This window comes from Micromys minutus (assembly GCF_963924665.1).
Source record: "Micromys minutus genome assembly, chromosome: 11".
Lineage (NCBI taxonomy): Eukaryota > Metazoa > Chordata > Mammalia > Rodentia > Muridae > Micromys > Micromys minutus.
Genome location: NC_137980.1, coordinates 43,021,291 through 43,040,349, shown reverse-complemented (window position 1 = coordinate 43,040,349; position 19,059 = coordinate 43,021,291). Strand labels below are relative to the sequence as shown.

The window sequence follows — 19,059 nt, the reverse complement described above, 5'->3', positions numbered from 1 at the left end:
TCTGTCTACACACTGTTCCCTCCATAACAGATCTTGACTCAACTCAATAGCATCTCCCCACCCTCGCCATCCGTCACCTCCACTTACCATCGATGTCATGACCTAAGCGATGAAAGAATGGGGCGCAGCACAGCAGGGATACTGGTGCCCCTTGGTGTTGCTGGGGGAGGAACTCGGGTGGTTAAGGAAAGGGGTACAGGGCATATGTCATTCACAGCCCTCACATGGGAGGTCGGAAGCACCCTGTAATGAAACTGAGGTGGGAGCCAGAGTGGCTTTTCAGTCTGGTCAAAGGTTAGTTTGAGGTGCAAAGACTGGGAGTAGAAGGTAGGATGGGGATTCATAGGGTCCTGCTGTGCAGGATTCAGGCCCAAAGGCACTGAAACCTCAAGGAAGAAAAGCTCTGCCTGTTTTTTGTTGTAGTTGTTTGGTTGTTTGGTTGGTTTTGTTTAGGGCACATTATGAGAGAAAACAGTCTAGAGATTATACAAAGACCTGAAATTTAAGTCTCCCCCCCCCCCCGTGTGTGCCCCTTCATGTGTGTGTCCATGCCTGTCTCTGTCTCTGTGTCTGTCTATGTCTGTCCTGTCTCTGTCTCTGTCTGTTCCCCACCCACACCCCTCATGTGTGTCCCTCCATGTGTATGTGTGTCTATGCCTGTCTCTGTCTCTGCCTCAGTCTGTGTGTGTGTGTGTGTGTGTGTGTGTGTGTGTGTGTGTGTGTTTCTCTGTGGGTATGTCTGTCTGTCTCACCCCCTCCCCGTGTGAGTGTGCCCATCCATATGTATGAGTTTATGCCTGTCTCTGTCTCTGTCTCTCTCTGTGTATTTCTATGGGTGTGTCTCTCTGTCTCTCTCTCTCTCTCCCCTTTCATCCTTCCTCCATCCCTCCCTCCTCCCATGCCATTGCTATGGAGACAGGCTGCACAGGGTAGCCCCCACCTGATTAAAGGAAAGTCTGGCTCACAGGCTCTAGCCTCCGGTCCCACTCTCACCTGGCAGAAAATTGCCTTACAGCCTCTGAGAGTTCCCAGGGACAAACAGCATCCCCTGCTCTCATGGAAGTCTCTACCATACTGGTTCTTAATTATGTACATGAAGCTATACAAGAAGCCATGCACTGGGGGCCTTGGGAGACAAAAGGGTTGCTTAAGTCCATGAGTTCAAGGCCAGTCTGAGCAATACAGGCAACACTCCAAACATGCTTTTAACTTTGTGGTCAGCAGCCCAGCAGCCTCATATCAGCCCTTCCCAGAGTCCTGGGCCCACCACTGCACAGCCTGTGGCACAGTTCAGCCACCTGTCATCGAATTAGGCAAAACCAACACGTCTACTCAGAAAAAAAATGAGTGTTCTCACCCCACTAATATCCTGAATCACACTTAGCATTTTTTATATTTATTACATTGTGGGTGTGGTTATGTGGCTATGCACATGTAAAACGGTCAGACAGCAATTTGCCCAAGTAGATTCTTTCCTTCTGTCGTGTGAGTCCTGGGGACCAAACTTGGGCCATCAGACCTGGGGACAAGCACCTTTACTCATTGGGCCATCTCAGCAGCCCACACCTAGCAACCCCAGTTTTAATTGCATGCGCCCCTGAGCCAGGGTAGCATCTATATTGCTATGTTAACCAGTCAGCATTCTTTCCTTATGTCTCATCCCAGGTAGGAAGCATAACCAATCCAAGCCATTCCCTCTGCAAACATCTGCTTTCTTCTCAGGAAGCTGTCACAGAAAGAGGGGCCTGTGAATTAAAGGTGTTCCTGCATTGCCATCACACAATGGCTTCTCCCTGCTGTGCCACTAGAGTTCCAGCTGACCCTGCTCTACCTGTGAAGCATTGAGCAGGCAGCACAAAGATAAAACCCGAGGCTCAGAGACACCGAGCCAGCTTTGTTGACCAAAGCCCCTGGCTGGTTGGATTCCTTATTGCTGGCAGCCCCGAAACTTTCAATTGGTGTACTGAGAAATTCCATTCATACTTTTACTCATTCAAAGATGTATTGAGAGCTGTGAAGGGAAGCTATTTAAGATACTAGAATTCTACCGCTAAGAATTTGTCCCATTTCCTTGGTAAAAAAAATATATAGACCAAGATATATACATTAAAAAAATGTAGAGTGAGTAAGGGGTGTGTATGTATATGGGGGTGAATATGGGTGTGATGGGGGGATGTGGAGTGGGATGTGAGGGCAAGGTGTATAAAAGGGTACGAGTATCCAAAATGGCATGCATGACTGGTCAAATAAACTAGCCATTGCATGGCAGTCTAGCAAAGAGTTATCTGTAATACCAGAAACAATCTTAGAGTGAATCGGACCATCTTGGACGTGGTATCCCGATTTGTTTGGTGTATCATAAGGGGACAGAATCAGAAACCATGCCAGAGTGCCATCCTCAGCCAAGCTGTCCAGTGGGAACACGCTATAACCAACGAAAACCCAAGCAGGAGGCGGTGGTGCACAGGTGTAATCCAGCACTGGGGAAGCAGGCATCAGATCAGGAAGGAGCTCAAGGCCAGCCTCAGCTACATAGAACTTTGAGGCGAAAAGTAGGCTACACAAAACTTCAAAAGTCAAAGAAGCAAACGGAGAACAACCTCGTAAGAAGGGTGGTGCTGCACACCTGTAATACTAGCCTGGGAAGCAAAGGCAGGTGGATCTCTAAGTTTGAGGGCAGCCTGGGTTACACAGAGAAACCCTATCTCAAAAGGGGCGGGGGGAGGAAGGAAGGAAGGACTGGGTAACACATTTGGTGTAAGACAATGACATTTTTACTGTCTGGCAGAAGACAGAAGAGGAAAACGGAAAGGCTTTTTAGAATGTGTGGTGATTAGTGGGCAACAGGCAGGGGATGCGTACAAGCCTGATGACCTGAGTTCAATCCCCAGGACCCACACAGAAACAGTTCCTCAGAATTGTCATTTGAAATCTACATGCACACTACACACACCATTATTGTTTTTAACATTTAAAAGAAAAAAAATATTTTTACCTCGTTACTTCCAGGATGACTAAACTCATCCAAGACTGCCTAAGGTTTTGTGTTTTATTTTTCATTTTTATACTTTGGTGATTTGACTGCATGTATGCCTGTGTAAGAGAGTATCAGGCACCCTGTAACAAGAGTCACAGACAGTTGTGAGCTGCCATGTGGGTGCTGGGAATTGAACACAGCTCTTCTAGAAGAGCAGCCAGTACTATTAACCACTGAACCATCTCTCAGCCCCAGCTGTCGAAGGTTTTACATGTAACTCTTTTACTACTTCTCTAGGCAATGGCTAGTTTATTTAACTAGTCCTCTCATGTTGGTCATTAATACTTCTCCTTATATATGTTACATTTTTAACAAAGAATGTGCTGTCTTTCTTTAGTCCATAGGTTTCACAATGCCAAAGCCATGCACCAGTAGACTCACTAGGTCTCCTGCCTCAGTGACCCCTACACAGAACAGACAAGAGGGTCCACGCCAGCATTTTATTGGGAAAGAGAAACACCAGTCATCAGGGCGGTCCCATGTGCTGCAAGTAGCAGCAGGAACAAGGAGAAGGCCTGATACTCCAAAGAGTGTCAGAAGCCCCAGGATGTCACCCCTTCCTGGCTTCTAGAAGCTTCCCGGAGCTCCAGAAAAATCAGGTCAGCTAGGGCGCTTGAGCCTCTGTAAGTGGAAGAAATTTCAGGTCACATCTGTGCCATGCTGGCTCAAGCCGAACTGTTTCCCTTCCACCCTGGAGAGCTTCAGTGTCCTCCTAGCTGGCTCTGAAGACTGTCAGTCAGACGTTAGCCTCAGCTCTGTTAGCAAATCGGAACAGATTCTCTTCTTTTTTCTTGCCCCGCCCGCAGCCCTCACAGCCCAAACAAATCAGATGTTTTCACCCCCTCTGTGGCTTGTGCCATCCCACACCCACTGTAAACACTGTAATCCCACAGTGTTCATTTGAGGGTGTGGTCTGTGACTCAGGATCTTTCTAACATCATTCTTTACTGCCGTTAGTGTCTAAGCCTTCCCACACAGCAGTGAAGCCTGTTAACTTCACAGCTGGTCAAAGGCCATTATGGGCAATACTCACCTAATTTAGAATGAAAGCCGTCAGTCAGGTTGGAGACTGTGAGCTGTTGGAGTCCCTGGATGCAGAAGCGGCCACACCCTGACTTACAGCACTTTTCCCCAGGCTTGCAGTTCTCATCCGTCATGCACTCAACAATGCACAGGCCTACCAGAATTCTGGGACATTGACCGTCCCGCCCTGTGGTGAATACCAGGACAGAGAGAGACATGGGGAGGTGGATCCTATCTTCCCAAGTTCCCGCCTACAACTTAAATGCAGGGCCCAAACAGATGTGGCTGAAGCAGGGAAGCTGGAGGGCTAAGACTGTACACATCCAAACACCTCTGACCTAGGAGTTACCACACTCCCAAAGACAGTTCCCTAGAGGTTGGTAGAATGCAGGCTTCCCAATAGAGCCAACAGCAGAGAGACAAGGTCCCATCTGTGAATTTCACATCACTGGCTCATTTGCCACCCTAAGGACATTTTATGTCCCTGCTCTGTGCTACCATAATCCTGTGTAAGTCTTCTTTCATCAAAACTCGTGTGTGTGTGGGGGGGGGGGGGTTGTGGTGTAGCTGTGTATGTGTGTTGTATATATGGTCTATGTGTGTTGTATGTATGATATGTGTATAACGTGAGTTGTGGTGTACATGCATGTATGTGAGTAGTGTGTAGTACACGCATAGGTTGTGTGTGATGAGTGTGTGTGCATACTTGTCATGGTATCAGTTCTCAAAGGTGTGAGAATGGTACAGACTTGGGAGGAACTGTCCCTTAATATGCCAGTCCTATCTTTCCCCAGACCAGCAACATATAGTACAAGATTCATTCAATGTTGGGCAACAGCAGCCACAACACCCAGTCAGCTGCAGGTCTGCTGTGGCATATAACTGACACTCCACAGTGGATTGTATGTGCGGAAAAGCTAGCAGATTTAAAGAAGTAGGTTGAGAGCTGTGCTGGCTAACTTCTGTCAACTTGACACAAGCTAGAGTCATTTGAAAGGAGGGAACCTTAATTAAGAAACTGCCACCCATAAGATTTGGCTGTTGAACATTTTCTTAATTAGTAAGTAATTGATGAGGGGAGGGCCCAGCTCATTCTGGGTGGTGCCATCTCTGGGCTGGTGGTCCTGGATTCTATAAGAAAGCAGACTGAGTTAGGCACGACAGTGTATACCTTTAATCCCAAAACTCTAGAGGCAGAGAAAGCAGATGTCTGTGAGTTAGAGGACATCCTGGTCTACAAATCAAGTCCCAGGACAGCCAGAGCTGTTATACTCAAAAATCAAACAAACAAACAAAAAAGAGGAAGAGGGGAGAAAGCCAGTAAGAAGCACCCTCCATGGCCTCTGCATCAGCTCCTGCCTCCAAATCCCTGCCTTGTTGGGTTCCGGCCATGACTTCCTTCAGGGATGCACTACAGTATGGAAATGTAAGCCAAGGAAACCCTTTCCTCCCCAATTTGCTTTTGGCCATGGTGTTTCATCACAGCCATAGCAACCCTGCCTAGAACACGAGTATAAAAGGTACTTTCAACTTACAAGGCTTGTCCTTTACAGTGGCTTTATCAGGTGAGACCCTGTTATAATTAGGATGCATTGGTAATTCCTCATTTCTCTTCCATAATAGGCTACACGCATGTAAGGACAAAGGTTAAGCATTGCATGGGAATGTAAACAGACTAGGGGGCTAGAAACAGTTCAGCTGGTGTAGTGTTTGCCCAACATCTATGAAGCCCTGGGTTCAGTCCCCAGGAGTGCATAAACTGGGGGTGTTGGTATATGCCTGGGACCCTGCACTCAAGAAGTAGAAGTAGGAAGGCCAAAAGTTCAAGATCATCTTGAACTTCATAGGAAGTTCAGTCAACTCCACTGCATGAGACTCTGTCCCCTCCTCCCCCCCCAAAAAAGACTGACAGAGGAAGGGTCAGAGAAAGAAGGGGAAAAGGAGAGGGAAAGTGTGTGTGTGTGTGTGTGTGTGTGTGTGTGTGTGTGTGTGTGTGTGTGTGTGTGTGAAAGAAGCCAAGGATAGTTATCTCAAGCCTGTAGAGTGAGCACAAGGGAGACTAAGTCAGGATTATGAGTGGACCAGCCTGGGCTACATAATGAGACCCTATAGCAAACAAAGATCCGAGTAACCAGTGATCCTGGGCAGCCTCTTTACTGGACTGAGAAAACCAGCTCAGAGAGCTGGCATTATTTACCCCCAGCCACAAAGATACCCACAGCAGAGCTCAGACCAGAAGCTGAGGCACCACGCCTCCCTCCACTGGTTCTTATGCCAATGGTGACCCTACAAGGACCAACTGTGTTAGAAGCCAGTGAGTGGTAAAGATGTCAGCTGTATCCTCTGCCCCTACCCCCACCCCCGGAAAGATGTCTGGAGAAAGCTCTTGCAAACTGACCTGGGGTCCAGAGAGCACTTTTGACTCTCCTCCCAAAGAACCAACATACCTCCCTCAATGTCTCCTCGGCAGGCATGGCCACATCCGGTACTGCAGCATTTATGCCCCTGGGGACAGGATGCATCCTCAGCACACAGCTCCTGACATGGAAGAGGATCAGCAGGACATTTACCTCTCAATTCTGCCATAGAGAGAAAGCATTAAAACTCAGATGTGCTTAAGCCAAGAACATAAAATCTATTGTTCAGTGGATGTCAATATAGATTAACATGCAATATACACTAATATTCCACATTTATTCTGTTTCTTCTGGCCATGAACTGCTCCCCTGGTTTTGGTGTTTGCATCAGCTCTAACCTACCATAGCAAACATAAAGCATATGGATTACACACCTATGTTCACTCTCCTTTCTTTTGTACTGTGACAGACAGTATTTGTCCCCAGCCAATTATATTTCCTGGAATGTGTGCTCTGGTAAAGTCCCTTTCCACACTGACCTATTAGACTGTAGTGTGCTGAGATGCCACTTGGGCAGGGGACATGGAAGAAAAAATGCCATCCTAGGGGGCTGAAGACAGGCTCAGTTTGTAAACTGTTTGCCATGCTTTACTGACAATGAACGCCAGGAGTAGCACAGTGGAGGCAAGCAGACACCTCAGTGGCCACCTAGAGCTCAGACACCTTGAGCTAGCCTCGCCTGATCAGCAAGCCCTGAGTGCCAGTAAGAGACCCTGACTCAGAAAACACAAGATGGAAAGCTCCTGAGGAAAGATGCGCCGGGTCAACTTCAGGCCTCCACATCCATGTGCACATATATACAAACATGCAGAAACACACAAAGTAATTGATAAATAAATTAAAATAAATAAAAAGGAAACATCAGCTCAGACATTTCAGCAATCCTGGGCTCCCCGCTTACATGCACATCAGGAGATAGACTATTTAGTAAAGCCAAGGCCACTCACAGCTGGGGTGAGGAGTGAACCATTGTCTTAGGCCATTATATCTGGGGACAGTTTGCTATACTGGAAATGAGACTCATTCATAAAAGCCCAGCCCAGATGATCTGCATTCTCCATTCTCTCCGATCAACTAGAGCAACAACAAGCTAAGATACTAATGGGAGAACTCAGGTACCCATGATACAGACTCACTTCACTCCTGTCTTAGTGAGGGTTTCTATTCCTGCACAAACATCAGGACCAAGAAGAAAGTTGGGGAGGAAAGGGTTTATTCAGCTCATGCTTTCATATCGCTGTTCATCACCAAAGGAAGTCAGGACTGGAACTCAGGTAGGTCAGGAAGCAGGAGCTGATGCACAGGCCATGGAGGGATGTTACTTACTGGCTTGCTCCCCTGGCTTGCTCAGCTTGCTTTCTTATAGAACCCAGGTCTACCAGCCCAGGGATGGCACCACCCACCATGGACTGGGCCCTCCCCCCTTGATCACTAGTTGAGAAAATGCCTTACAGCTGGATTTCATGGAGGCATTTCCTCAACTGAGGCTCCTTTCTCTGTGATAACTCCAGCTTGTGTCAAGTTGACACAAAAACAGCCAGTACAACTCCTTTCTTCCAAAGACACTCATGCTGTACAGAAGTAAGGTGGCCTTTGAAGCAGGAAGTCATTAACATGAGGACAAAGTCAGAGACTGCAGGGGTGAAAAAGAGATGCTTCCTTCTTGGTATACCACTGAGTACCATGACACCAACCTCATAATTCTTGTAAAGTTAGGACCGTGAGTCACTATTGTGTTAATGTTCAGTTGTCCATAGGCAAGCATGTTCTAGATGAGTTAGCCTCTTCATCACTGCTATGACAATACCAAAACCCAGGAAAGAGAATGGGGCCCACCCGGAACTACAGAGCTAGCTAGCAACTAAATTATATTCTACTGTGCCATCCTTGCAACATGGCCTCAGGAGCAGGCACACCCAAAGAAGATTGCAGCTGAGTCAGACTCCTGGACCGTGACTCATCCCAGTGTTTTTTTCAGTTCGTTAAATATGGAGAGAGGTGATGGGCACAGAAAAGTTACGTAGAAAACCAAAACACGTCTGTCACAGAGCCTCAAATGCAGCGGGTATGTATGTCTGCACTGAGCCATGATGGAAAAGGGAAGGGTTGGACCCCGAAGATGAACCACAATAGTCCGGTGTCCTGGGATTGTCCTGAACAGCAATAGTATGTGTCATGATGTCACTCCAAAACCATGTGCCCTGGGTTTTTTCATTTGGAACATGTCGTCATGATAACTACCTCATGTATCTCCACGCCTACTCACGGTCTGCAGGCAAACACTGCAATATACTTGTCAAAAAAAAATGATTTTATAGTTGAGAGATCTGGATATGGAAATCACCCAGAGAGTCGAACAGTGAGTCTAAAAAGAGAGCCACCATATTTACTAGGTGTCACCGTTTTAATGAGCCTGGTGGGACAAAGGCTGGGAACCTCTGCTCTCTCCCAACCTAACTTCCACTAAGCTCCCCAGAGTTTTGCTGAATTTTAGAAACAAAGAATGGAGACCTTGGGAGGCAGGTTAGGGCTGAGGGTCAGAGCACAGCCCTTTGTCCATCGCTTACACTGCCGTCCTTTCAGACTCAGACCCATGTCAAATAATTCCAGTCAGCTGGACATGATGGGACGTCACTGCCTCTAAGACTATGCATGCCACCTTCGTTATTTTTATGTCCTTTATGTTCATTGGTATTTCACCTGCCTGTATGTCTGTGTACAGATGTCAGAGCCCTAGAAATGGAGTAGGTGCTGCAAATTGAACCCAGAACCTCTGGAAGAGCAGTGCTCTTAACTGCTGAGCCATCTCTTATTCTTAAGCTAGACAGTGTTTGTAGTCCCTCATACTCTCCTGAAACCAGGTTCTGTAAAAGCTCTAACTGCCCATCCTTGTTCTGTCCCCGGGAACCTTGGTCCCTGCAATGCCTTTAGACAAGATGCTCTGCCCTCAGTGTCTTGGTTCTGCTAGCCTAGGTAAACTCAGCCATTATAAAGCATTCATTTCAGTAAGCTCACAACTAATCACATTACTGGGGATCAGGACAAGAAATAGGACTTGGGGTGACCACCTCCACCCTCTATCTGCAACACCCCACCAATCACCAAAGAGCAGGGGAATCTGTTAGTCAGGGTGCCGGCTTCCCTCCAGCATCAGCTCCAGTCTACCTGCCACCTGCCTCCTGCCCCATCACTCAGGCTAGACACTTCACGGCATCCCTGATGCCCGCTCCCTCAGTGTTCACAGACATTTACTTCTTTAGCTGGTCATCTAAGTCTGCCCTGTGACTTATCTCTCACCTAGTCTGTCCTGATGACTGCTCACCTGGTCCTCAGTCCTCTATACTCAGTCTTCATTCTTCCCACACCAGAACACCCTTTCCAGAACATAAACTGGAATAGGCCTCTCCCTCATTTACACTTGCCGCCATGACTTTGGGGTGGGGGATGGGGTGAGACAAGGTCTCTTTTCCCCAGACTACCTTAAACTCACCATGGAGCTGACAATGGCCTTGAACTCTTGATCCTCCTGCATCTGCCTTCCCAGTGCTGGGATTACACTTCCACCATGCCTGGCTACTTCCTTTATACATGTTTTAAAGTGTGTACTTATTAAGTGTGTGAGTGATCTATGTGAGTGTGCCTGTCTGTTCAGAGGACAACCTCTGGAAGTCAGTCAGTCCTCTTTTCCCACCATGGGGCTGAACTCAAATCCTAAGGTTTGTATGGTGAGCCCTTTACCAGATAAGCCATCTCACTGGCTCTAATGTTGCCTTCTGCACTTAGAATAAACTCTGGGAAAGAAGCTGGAAGCCTCTGCCTTTGCAACTTCCTCTTCACAACTCCACCAAAGTTGTGGACCTGGCTCACAATAGATACCCACATGCCAGGGAGAGCTGACTCTCCATACTTGGTGTAAGATTGACAAGTAAGTAGGTGGGTCAAATGCAAATGAGTAGAGCAGGAAACAGACCAGAGCAGTGCTGGGCTGTAGGGAGGTCCTGAGCATTACCTGGCAGACTCAATGCAGGCTCTTCAAACACGTTTCTTCCAAACTACGTCATCACTCTATGACGATGACAAAGAGAAGATTCAAAGAGATAAACACACTTGCCCAGGCCCACAGAACAAACAGACAGAAGATTCACCACAGGCTCTCATTCAGACCAGAACTTATCCCTGAGAGTACATTCCAGTGTCTACCTGTGCTCCAGGTAGCCTGACTGACACTCCACCTTTGTCAAACAGACCAGCTCTGCTCCAGCATACCTCTGATGACGTCAAAGGTTAGGAAAAGCTCAGGAAGAAGAGCTTCCTGGGAATCAGTCTTATTAAGTGCAATACTTCACTACAACAGGAGCTATAGATGCTGAAGAAGCAGTTAAATACTGACTTCACTGACTGGTCTGCTTCTGGAGACTGCTTCTAGTCTAACTGACTAGCCAAGGGAAAAGGAAGTCCTGTCTTTAATGGCCAAAGGCCAGAGAAGTTCACAAAGGCGCCACAACTGGGAACCAGCCTTGCCCTCAATCCCCATCATTCAGATTTCAGCTTCAGACACTGAGAAGGTTGCAGGAGACCCCTTGCAAGCTAACAATGAGCGACTTGCTCACAACAGATTTCCAGATTTGGTCCCAGAGCTGAGCACTGAGAGTCCTGGAAAGACTACAGTGTTCTAGACTCTCTTATAGGCAGTCTGTCCAAGGAAGCTGTCTAAGCCAGATACAGATCACCCCTCTGGGTACTGACTGGGAAAAAGCGTGCTACCAGGGAGGCATGGTAAAAGGAAAGATTACACGTGCTGTGGAGTTTCAGGGTCTCAGAGAGGGCCTGATCAGCAGGCTGAGGAGGGGGGGATTATCCTGGTTCTGAACTTAAAGGACTGGTTAGAAATTGTATTCGTGGGAGAGCTGTAACATCATGTATACCTATAACGGCAGCATCTAGAAAGCTGAGGTAGGAGTTCTAGAAATTTCTATGTCACAAATATGTGACATAGAAAGACTATCTTAGAAGATGAGGACAGGAAGGGATGAACAGGAAAAGCATGAGGTGGAAGAAAAGGAGAAAAAACAAGAGGAGGTTTTTCCTAGGACCAAAAGAAAGGGATCTAATGTTCACTGGACAAACACACCCACTCCCTAGGCTCTTTCCATCTTACAGAGAAACAAAGACCTAGAGACCCACTTGTCTCAGACAACCCAAATCTATGCTTACAACTCTAACACACTGCCAGGCATTCTGGCTCCAGGTTCTGCAGACAACAGAGTATCATTCAGGAGACAGAGGCAGGGAAGTCACAAGCTTGAGGAAAGTCCTGGGGAAAACAGTGAGGCTCTGTTTCTAAAAAGGAAAAGGGACACAAAGAAAAAAGAAAAGGAGCCAGGTTTGGTGGTGCATGCCTGCAGTCCCAGGACTCAGGAGGAAGAGGCAGGAAGACCAGGGGTCCAAGGCCAGCATTGGCTATAGAGAGAATTGATTGCCCCACTGGGCTACCTGAAACTCTGTCTCTGAAAGAAAAGAGGGAAAAAAGTAATGTGATCCCATTTCAAAAACCAGGGAAGAAAATTAATCACCCAAGAATAAATTATCAAAAAATAGTTTAAATCTATAAAACACCTTAAAGTATACAACATGAGCAACAGGCAGACATATAGGGCTGAATATTATATTTGGGTTAGCTCTCCAAAAGCCAGTGTAGATATTGAACACCACTCCCAGAAAAGTAGTACAGAGAACAGAGAGAGGCAGAAAATACAACCATAAAGGGAAAGAAAAGTATAAACAAGCAAAAGTAGCCATGAAAACTCTAAAAGAGCAGGGAAATAAGGAGGGGCTCCACACAGACAACACCAACAACTTTCTTTAAGACAGTATTTCTCCGTGTAGCCCTGGCTGTCTTGGAGCTTACTTTGTAGACCAATCTGTCCTCCAACACAGAGAGATCCACTTGCCTCTGCCTCCTGAGGCACCCCTGAGGCAGTATCACCAGCTTCTAATAGCTTTTAGTGTCTCTTTAATGGTAAAGGAAACATGGCCCAGGACAGAGAACTTTCTCCCTAGTGTCAACAGTCTCTGTTCTTCTGTTCTCCATCTCTAACCATGCACATGTCTTCTCCTCTGAAGACCTCTACACAGGGTTCTCTCTTTGATATCCAACCACACCCTCCTCCTGGCTCGCTTTAACTTCTCCCAGTTTTAGCTTAAACGTCACCATCTTGGACATACTCTCCTTAACCACCCAACACAATATGAGAACCCATCATTCTCTAAGCACCCTTTCCTGGCCCTGTGCTGTCCTTATCATAGTTTGAAATCATGTATTTATTCGCACGCTTTGTCCAGCACAGTGTACCCAGAACTCGGCACTGGATGTAGCAATAAACATCCAATAGATGTTCATGGGAAAAAGATAAAAATGTTAGCATAGGATTAATTAGCTCATAATGCTCCTGTATGGGGGAGAAGAGATCTCTCTCCAGAGTCTAACTTTGTCAGAATAAAAGAAAATTTTCCTCAACTACTAACAAGAGACTGGCCTGCGTGTGAGCAAAGAGAGTAGAAAGTCTCTGAAGCAGATGAATGGGGGAATGTGTACTGTCTGCTGCAGACACCAAGATTCTATCCTGCTGCCTCTTTGCGGGTTCTTGGGGTAGATGTTAGTAATGAATATCTCAGCTGACCGAGGGGATTGGGAATTAGTCAGCAACTTCCTAATCCACCTCCATATAAGGATATGTGGCATTGCCTCTTGGCATCCTGCTCTGCTTGGCTAGGACTAAGCCAACCAGTGATTGTGACTAGGGTGTTCTGTACATCTTTGTTCAGTTCTCAGAATATAGCTGGCATTTATATTGTTTCTCAAAGCAAACGAACATCAATCGTCAGGGAATGACTGGCACCTTGGCACCAGATAGTGTGCATATGACAAAGGAGCAAGCTCATCCGCTCATGGAGTGTGAAGAGGTTTTGTCTGAAGAGTGAGACCACAGGTCTCCTGCTGCAGCCAGATGTGCAGCTTTTCTCTGCACAGCTGGTCACACCTCATCTGGGGTACACATATTAGAACAGCACGGTCTCTGAACAACTCTGGGGCTGTGTCTTTTCCTCTCTGGTTCAAGGTGTTGAAGAGATGACTCAACAGGTAAGATGGCTACAGCGGACCAGGGTTCAGTCCCCAAATCATCTGCAACTCCAGTTCCAGGGGAATCCGATACCCTCTTCTGGCTTATGAGGATACCCACAAACCTGTGGCACATATAAACTTCAACAAGAACAAACAATACAGAAAAAAAAAACTGTTTAAAGGCATGAGTTAGGGAGATAATTCAGTCAGTAAGGTGCTTTCTGGACAAGCATGAAGAACTGAGTTTGAGAACCTAAGTTTCAATCTCTGGCACCCACATTAAAAATAAATAAATAAAGCCATGTGGCAGTGGCCCAGTGGCCTTTAATCCTAGCACTTGGGAGGCAGAGGCAGGTGGATCTCTGAATTTGAAGTCAGCCTAGTCTACAGGATGAGTTCCAGGACAACCAGGACTACACAGAGAAATTGTCTTGGAAAACAAAACAAGATGTCTACTTAAAAACAAAAACAAAGCAGACAATGAGATAAAGGTGCTTAGCAAAACCCTGACAACCTGCATTTGATCCTCAAGTACCACATAGTTAAAGGAAGAAACCAGTTCCCACAAGTTGTCATCTGATCTACAAATACATGCCCTAGCTGGTGCACACAAGCTAAATAAGTAAATAACATTTCAATTTTTTTTTTCTAAAGAGGCAGATCCAGGGTAAAGAAGTTGAGATCAGTTACTCTTCAAAATGAGCTCTGTGGGGAGGGAACACCTAGGACCATGAAGGCCATAATCAAGCCTTGGGCAGTGGGAGAGAGAGAGGATTAAAGGGACAGTTTAAAGTGAAAGACAAGACAGCTGTGGTGAACAACATGTGGGAGGTGGGGAAAGGGAGGGCTATTCAGAGAAAACTCTTAGTTTTATAACTGTTCACAAGGAGCAGAAGCCTGGCCATAACTCAAGGTCTTTTTCAGGGTAGGCATCAGAACCCTTTACAGAGCCAAGGAAGAACACTGGTTTACAAGTCCTTGCATTATCAGAAGAAGGCAGAGACAAGAGCCCCAGGGAAGATGGGACTGGGTTTCTGAGAATGAGAAAGGCAACTAGAGGCTCTGTGATCTAACACCTAAAATCCTAGTATTTTGGAAAGGGGATGCAAGAGGACTGCAGGTTCAAGACTATCCTGGGCTATGAAGCAAGACCCTGACTTTAGAAGGTGGGGGAAAGCCAGGCATAATGGTACATACCTGCAATCCCAGCACTCAGGAGGCAAAAGCAGGAGGACCATGAGTATGAGGTCAGGATGGACTCCTAGTGAGGTCCTGAGGCACATCTCTAACTCCTTAGGGCCTCTTTCTCTAAGTAGCCTTATTTTAGGGGAGGCACATGTACCATGGCATCCATGTGGCACTCAGAGGACAGTTCTCTCTTTCCACCTTTGCATGGGTCCTGGGGGTGGAACCCAGGTCTTCAGGTTTTTTATCAGGTAGGCAAGAACCTTCACCTGCTGAGGGTCTCACCTACCCACCTTTCTAGCCTTCCCTTCCCTACTCAAGTCCAAAGGAGAAGACAAAGAGCTAGAGTAAGGAATGGTTAGAGACCTCAAAGGGGGAAAGAGATAACCTACACAGCCAGGAGTCTGAAGACAATCTAACGGGTGAAAAACCCTCTGGTTCTATCCATCCAAGAGATAAGGCCAGGGAACACACTGGGATCCTGCCCATCATGACAACATGCCCTTAGGGACAACTGCTTAGCAGGTCCTACCACAGTCTGTACGCTTCTGCCCAGAGGAGCACAACCTATGGCTCTGGCACAAATCTTTGCATGGGTTCTGATCAGTAGGGCACTGTCCCTCCTTAACTGAAAAAGATTTCATAGAAGTTCAGATAATTGGCTAGGCCTCAAGAAATGGGAATTGGAGGCTGAAGAAATGACTCAGCTGTTAACATCAAAAATACTTGATGTTCTTCCAGAGGACACAAGTGTGGTGCCCAGTACCAATCTCTGGCTCCTCACAACCGTCTGTATCCCCAGCTCAAGGAGACCCTATTTCTTCTTTTGGCCTCTGCAGACACACACACACACACACACACACACACACAGAGAGAGAGAGAGAGAGAGAGAGAGAGAGAGAGAGAGAGAGAGAGAAACAAATCTTTTAAAAAGTAATTAGGGAATGAGAGTCAACTGTACCTCAAGAAACTCAGTGTCTCCATGCATCCCTATGTAAAATATCACGGCAACCTCCATCTCTTCTTGCCATACAAAGACTAACACCCTACTGCGACTACTAAAAGACAAATAAACAAGTAGTGCTGCAGAGAAAGAAAGACAGGCAGGCAGGCAGACAGACAGACAAGACAGACAGACAGACAGACAGACAGACAGAGGGGGGCCTGTTGCATGGTCCAGTCCTCATTTCATGAGCTCTAGAAGATAACTGGAACATATATCCTTGTAAGTCCTAGCTCCTTGTTGCAGAGACGGTAACAAAAGCCCCTCACTATTCAGTCCTTCCCTCCAGGCCTTCCTACAGACACGATCAGCACCACACATGAGGAACTTTAGAAGGGAGATGTGCTCTCCCCTAGCTAACTTTCTATTCATTTTAGCCAAGAACCCCAGATGGTAGCTCACCGTGCTCTCCTGCAGCTACCCAAGATGCCAGGAACCCAAGAGCAAGAAGTGCCTTCATGAGGAAGAGGTATCTTAACATCCTGCTGATTATGAGAGTCGAGAGCTCAGTTCAGGGAAGAGGTGGCAGCAGAAGAAAGGACTAGGTGACTCCTGTCCGTCTAATCCTAATGGTTTCACTTAAGCAATTATCCCCAAGAACAGCTTCTCCTAACAATGAGAACAGTGATTGGCTTCTGGTGTGTGGGAAATTTCCTGGCACTGCCAAAGAGCACATGTGATGGGAGGGACCAAATACTGCCTTGCAATATACACAACACTCATAATCAAGCAATGAAGTCCTCTGGAAGGCTAGGAAACGGAGAGGTAGCCTATGGATTAAATAAAGGTCAAGGAGAGACCAGAAGGGCTTTGGAAGGATTCGGTTGCAGTCAAAACAACAGTGGGTCAGCAAGACCAGTTCTTGGTTCACATTGGGATTCTGAGAGAAAGGACCAGGGAGACAAGAAAAACAGTCCAAAGCTGGAAGTGTAGAGGGGTGGGGGGGGGGCGAGGGCTGATGACTCAAACCAGCAAGTTTATTATTATCACAGCTCTTCCTGTAGCCTAGGATGGAGAAGCAGAATACAAATCAGTAAGGTGACTCTTTTGCAAGGTATATCTGGTACAGTTAGCAAAGCATTTCATATCTCAGGGTCTGGAACATTTAACCACAGCTTACATGGAAACCTGGCCTCGGCCCCCCAGAGCCCTGGCACCAGTCCATTGCTGGCTTTGCCAAGAATGACCCTGACAAGGAACAAAAGCTCGGTGTTCCTCGTTCCGTCCACGGGCTCTAAAAGGGCCTCTATACCTCGTCCTTGACAGAGGGAAGAACTAAAAAGACAACTTAAGAAAATAGCTGAGCTAATGATAGAACTGAAGCATGACATCCTGCCCATCTCTGGAAACTATCAAAACCCATGGAAAAGCAGCATCGGAGTGTTTCGGCATCAGTACAAGAGCACAAAAAGTTTGCAGCTTGGTCCCACACATGCCACTCTTCGACAAAATGAAGGGCAGTCATCAAACTTAGGACAGCTGCTATGACTAGGTCTTTCGCATGTCTCCTTTGTCACCTTTTCCCCCTTCTTCTTTTTATATGTGTTGCACATGTCCTCCGCTGGCTGTGATACCTAATGCTGTCCACTGACACTGCCGGGCCCAATAAGGTTATGGGCAGCGTCTAGATAAAAACAAAACAACAACAACAACAACAAAAAACTAAAAAGCCATATATCTAAAAGCCAGGCGTAGTGGTGTCTGCTTGTGATTCCAGTCTTTGGAAGGCAGAGAGAGACAGGTAAATTACAAAAGTCAGGTTGGACCAAAGTTAAAGGTCAGCCTAGAGCTACAGAAGAAGATCTTGCCAAAGGGGGGGCAGGGCGTCATTTAAAGCAAGGAAGTGCTCTTGTTAAAAGGTGGGTGTTGGGGCTAGAAAGATGGCTCCTCAGTCAGGGAGCATGTGTTGCTCTCGTAGAGGACCAGAGTTCAGTTCCCAGCACCCATGCGGAAGTTTACAATTATCCATAACTCTATTTCCAAAGGTTTCAATACTGTCTTCTGACCTGTGCAGACACCAGGCACATACATGATGTGCATACATACATACATGCCAGAAAAGCACTCATACACATAAGCAAACCTTTAAAAAAGTGGATAGTGGAACATGGGGAAAACTGATACTGTTTATTATCTCATATGTGCTTTATGTATAGTATTTTAATCCACACAATAATATTTCAGAAAAAAAAGTCCTTAAGTGAAGGCTGAAAATCACTATTATATAAAAATAATTTAAGGAATTACTTATGCCATAGTTTTAAGTGCATTTCATAAAATAATCCGGGGTCAATTCCCAACACCACATAAACCAAACGTGGTGTTGTGGCATGCATGTGAACCTAGCACCGTGGAGGTGGAAGCAGCTGCTTAGCTCTATGGTGAATTTGAGTCCAGCCTGGAATATTTGAAACTATGGAAGAATGAATGATCGTGCAATTAGTATGCATGAGAACAACTGTAGGCTATCCAGTCCCACAGCCAATATTCTTAGCCTTTGAGGCAGCATCTTGCTATGCAGCACAGACTGAGCTTTCTGCTACTTCTTCCTCAGAGCTGGGGTGTTATGTTATTGCCCCAGTCCCTATCCAACATTAACGATCATATCGGATTTGGATCTAGATCTTTCCTAACACAAAAACTCGTACACGTCACACTGCCTGCTTATTGTAACCCGAGAAGAGTAACTTCATCATCTGTAAGTGAATCCAATTCTTTTACGGACAGCTTACCTCTGAGACAGTACTGGGCGGGGGGGGGGGGGGGGGGTTCCTGAAGAACGCCACAGTTGTTAAACCCTCCATCCCCTACCTATCCCAGAATCAACCATCTAGGGGAGAGAAGGTCAGCTCTCCAGAACAAGACTAGTTCACAAGACATCATTCTGATGCCTTCCGACACAAGCGACAGCCCACAAAGGCTAGTGCTATGGTGCTTTGGTGTCTGGGTATTTGAAATGGCACCAGCAGCCCTTCTTTTGTTGGCTTTCCTGGTTCCTGCGTCAGACTATTACAATTCGGGGGAGGCTGTGCCAAGCTTTCAGAAGTCCCTGCGGCTTTCAATGACTGAACTTCGGACCGCTCTCATCCTGTGTTCCCTGGGCTGAAGTGTACAACCTGCTGCCCTCACACCCACCCTCGTCCCTTGACTGAATGTCCCCAACACCCGCACTCAGTTTCCAGCCCTTGTCTCCCAGGGGTCTGAAAACCCCGAAGTCGTGCCCTACACCAAAGATCCGGAAACCACTCAGACCCGGCTCCTAAGGCGGCAG

At 46.7% G+C, this 19,059-nt stretch overlaps 1 protein-coding gene across 1 annotated transcript; it reads right to left on the bottom strand.

Moving 5' to 3' along the window:
- Positions 1-3,470: 3,470 nt before the first annotated feature.
- On the bottom strand, positions 3,471-16,370 carry WFDC3 (WAP four-disulfide core domain 3). The gene is made up of 4 exons (XM_080925089.1): positions 16,191-16,370; positions 6,508-6,639; positions 4,071-4,247; positions 3,471-3,658 (listed from the first exon to the last, which is right to left on the bottom strand). The coding sequence occupies exons 1-4, from the start codon at positions 16,267-16,269 to the stop codon at positions 3,642-3,644; spliced, it is 405 nt and encodes a 134-aa protein (XP_080781215.1). The 5' UTR covers positions 16,270-16,370; the 3' UTR covers positions 3,471-3,641.
- Between the last annotated feature and the right edge of the window lie 2,689 nt (positions 16,371-19,059).

Bases quoted from the DNA above. Each gene is read 5' to 3' on its own strand.
- WFDC3 (XM_080925089.1), bottom strand. From the start codon at position 16,269: ATGTTAAGATACCTCTTCCTCATGAAGGCACTTCTTGCTCTTGGGTTC. The intron at 6,640-16,190 runs GTGAGCTACCAT...TCTCTATGGCAG, and splicing joins GGTAGCTGCAGGAGAGCACG to AATTGAGAGGTAAATGTCCT. The intron at 4,248-6,507 runs GTATGTTGGTTC...TATTCACCACAG, and splicing joins CCGAGGAGACATTGAGGGAG to GGCGGGACGGTCAATGTCCC.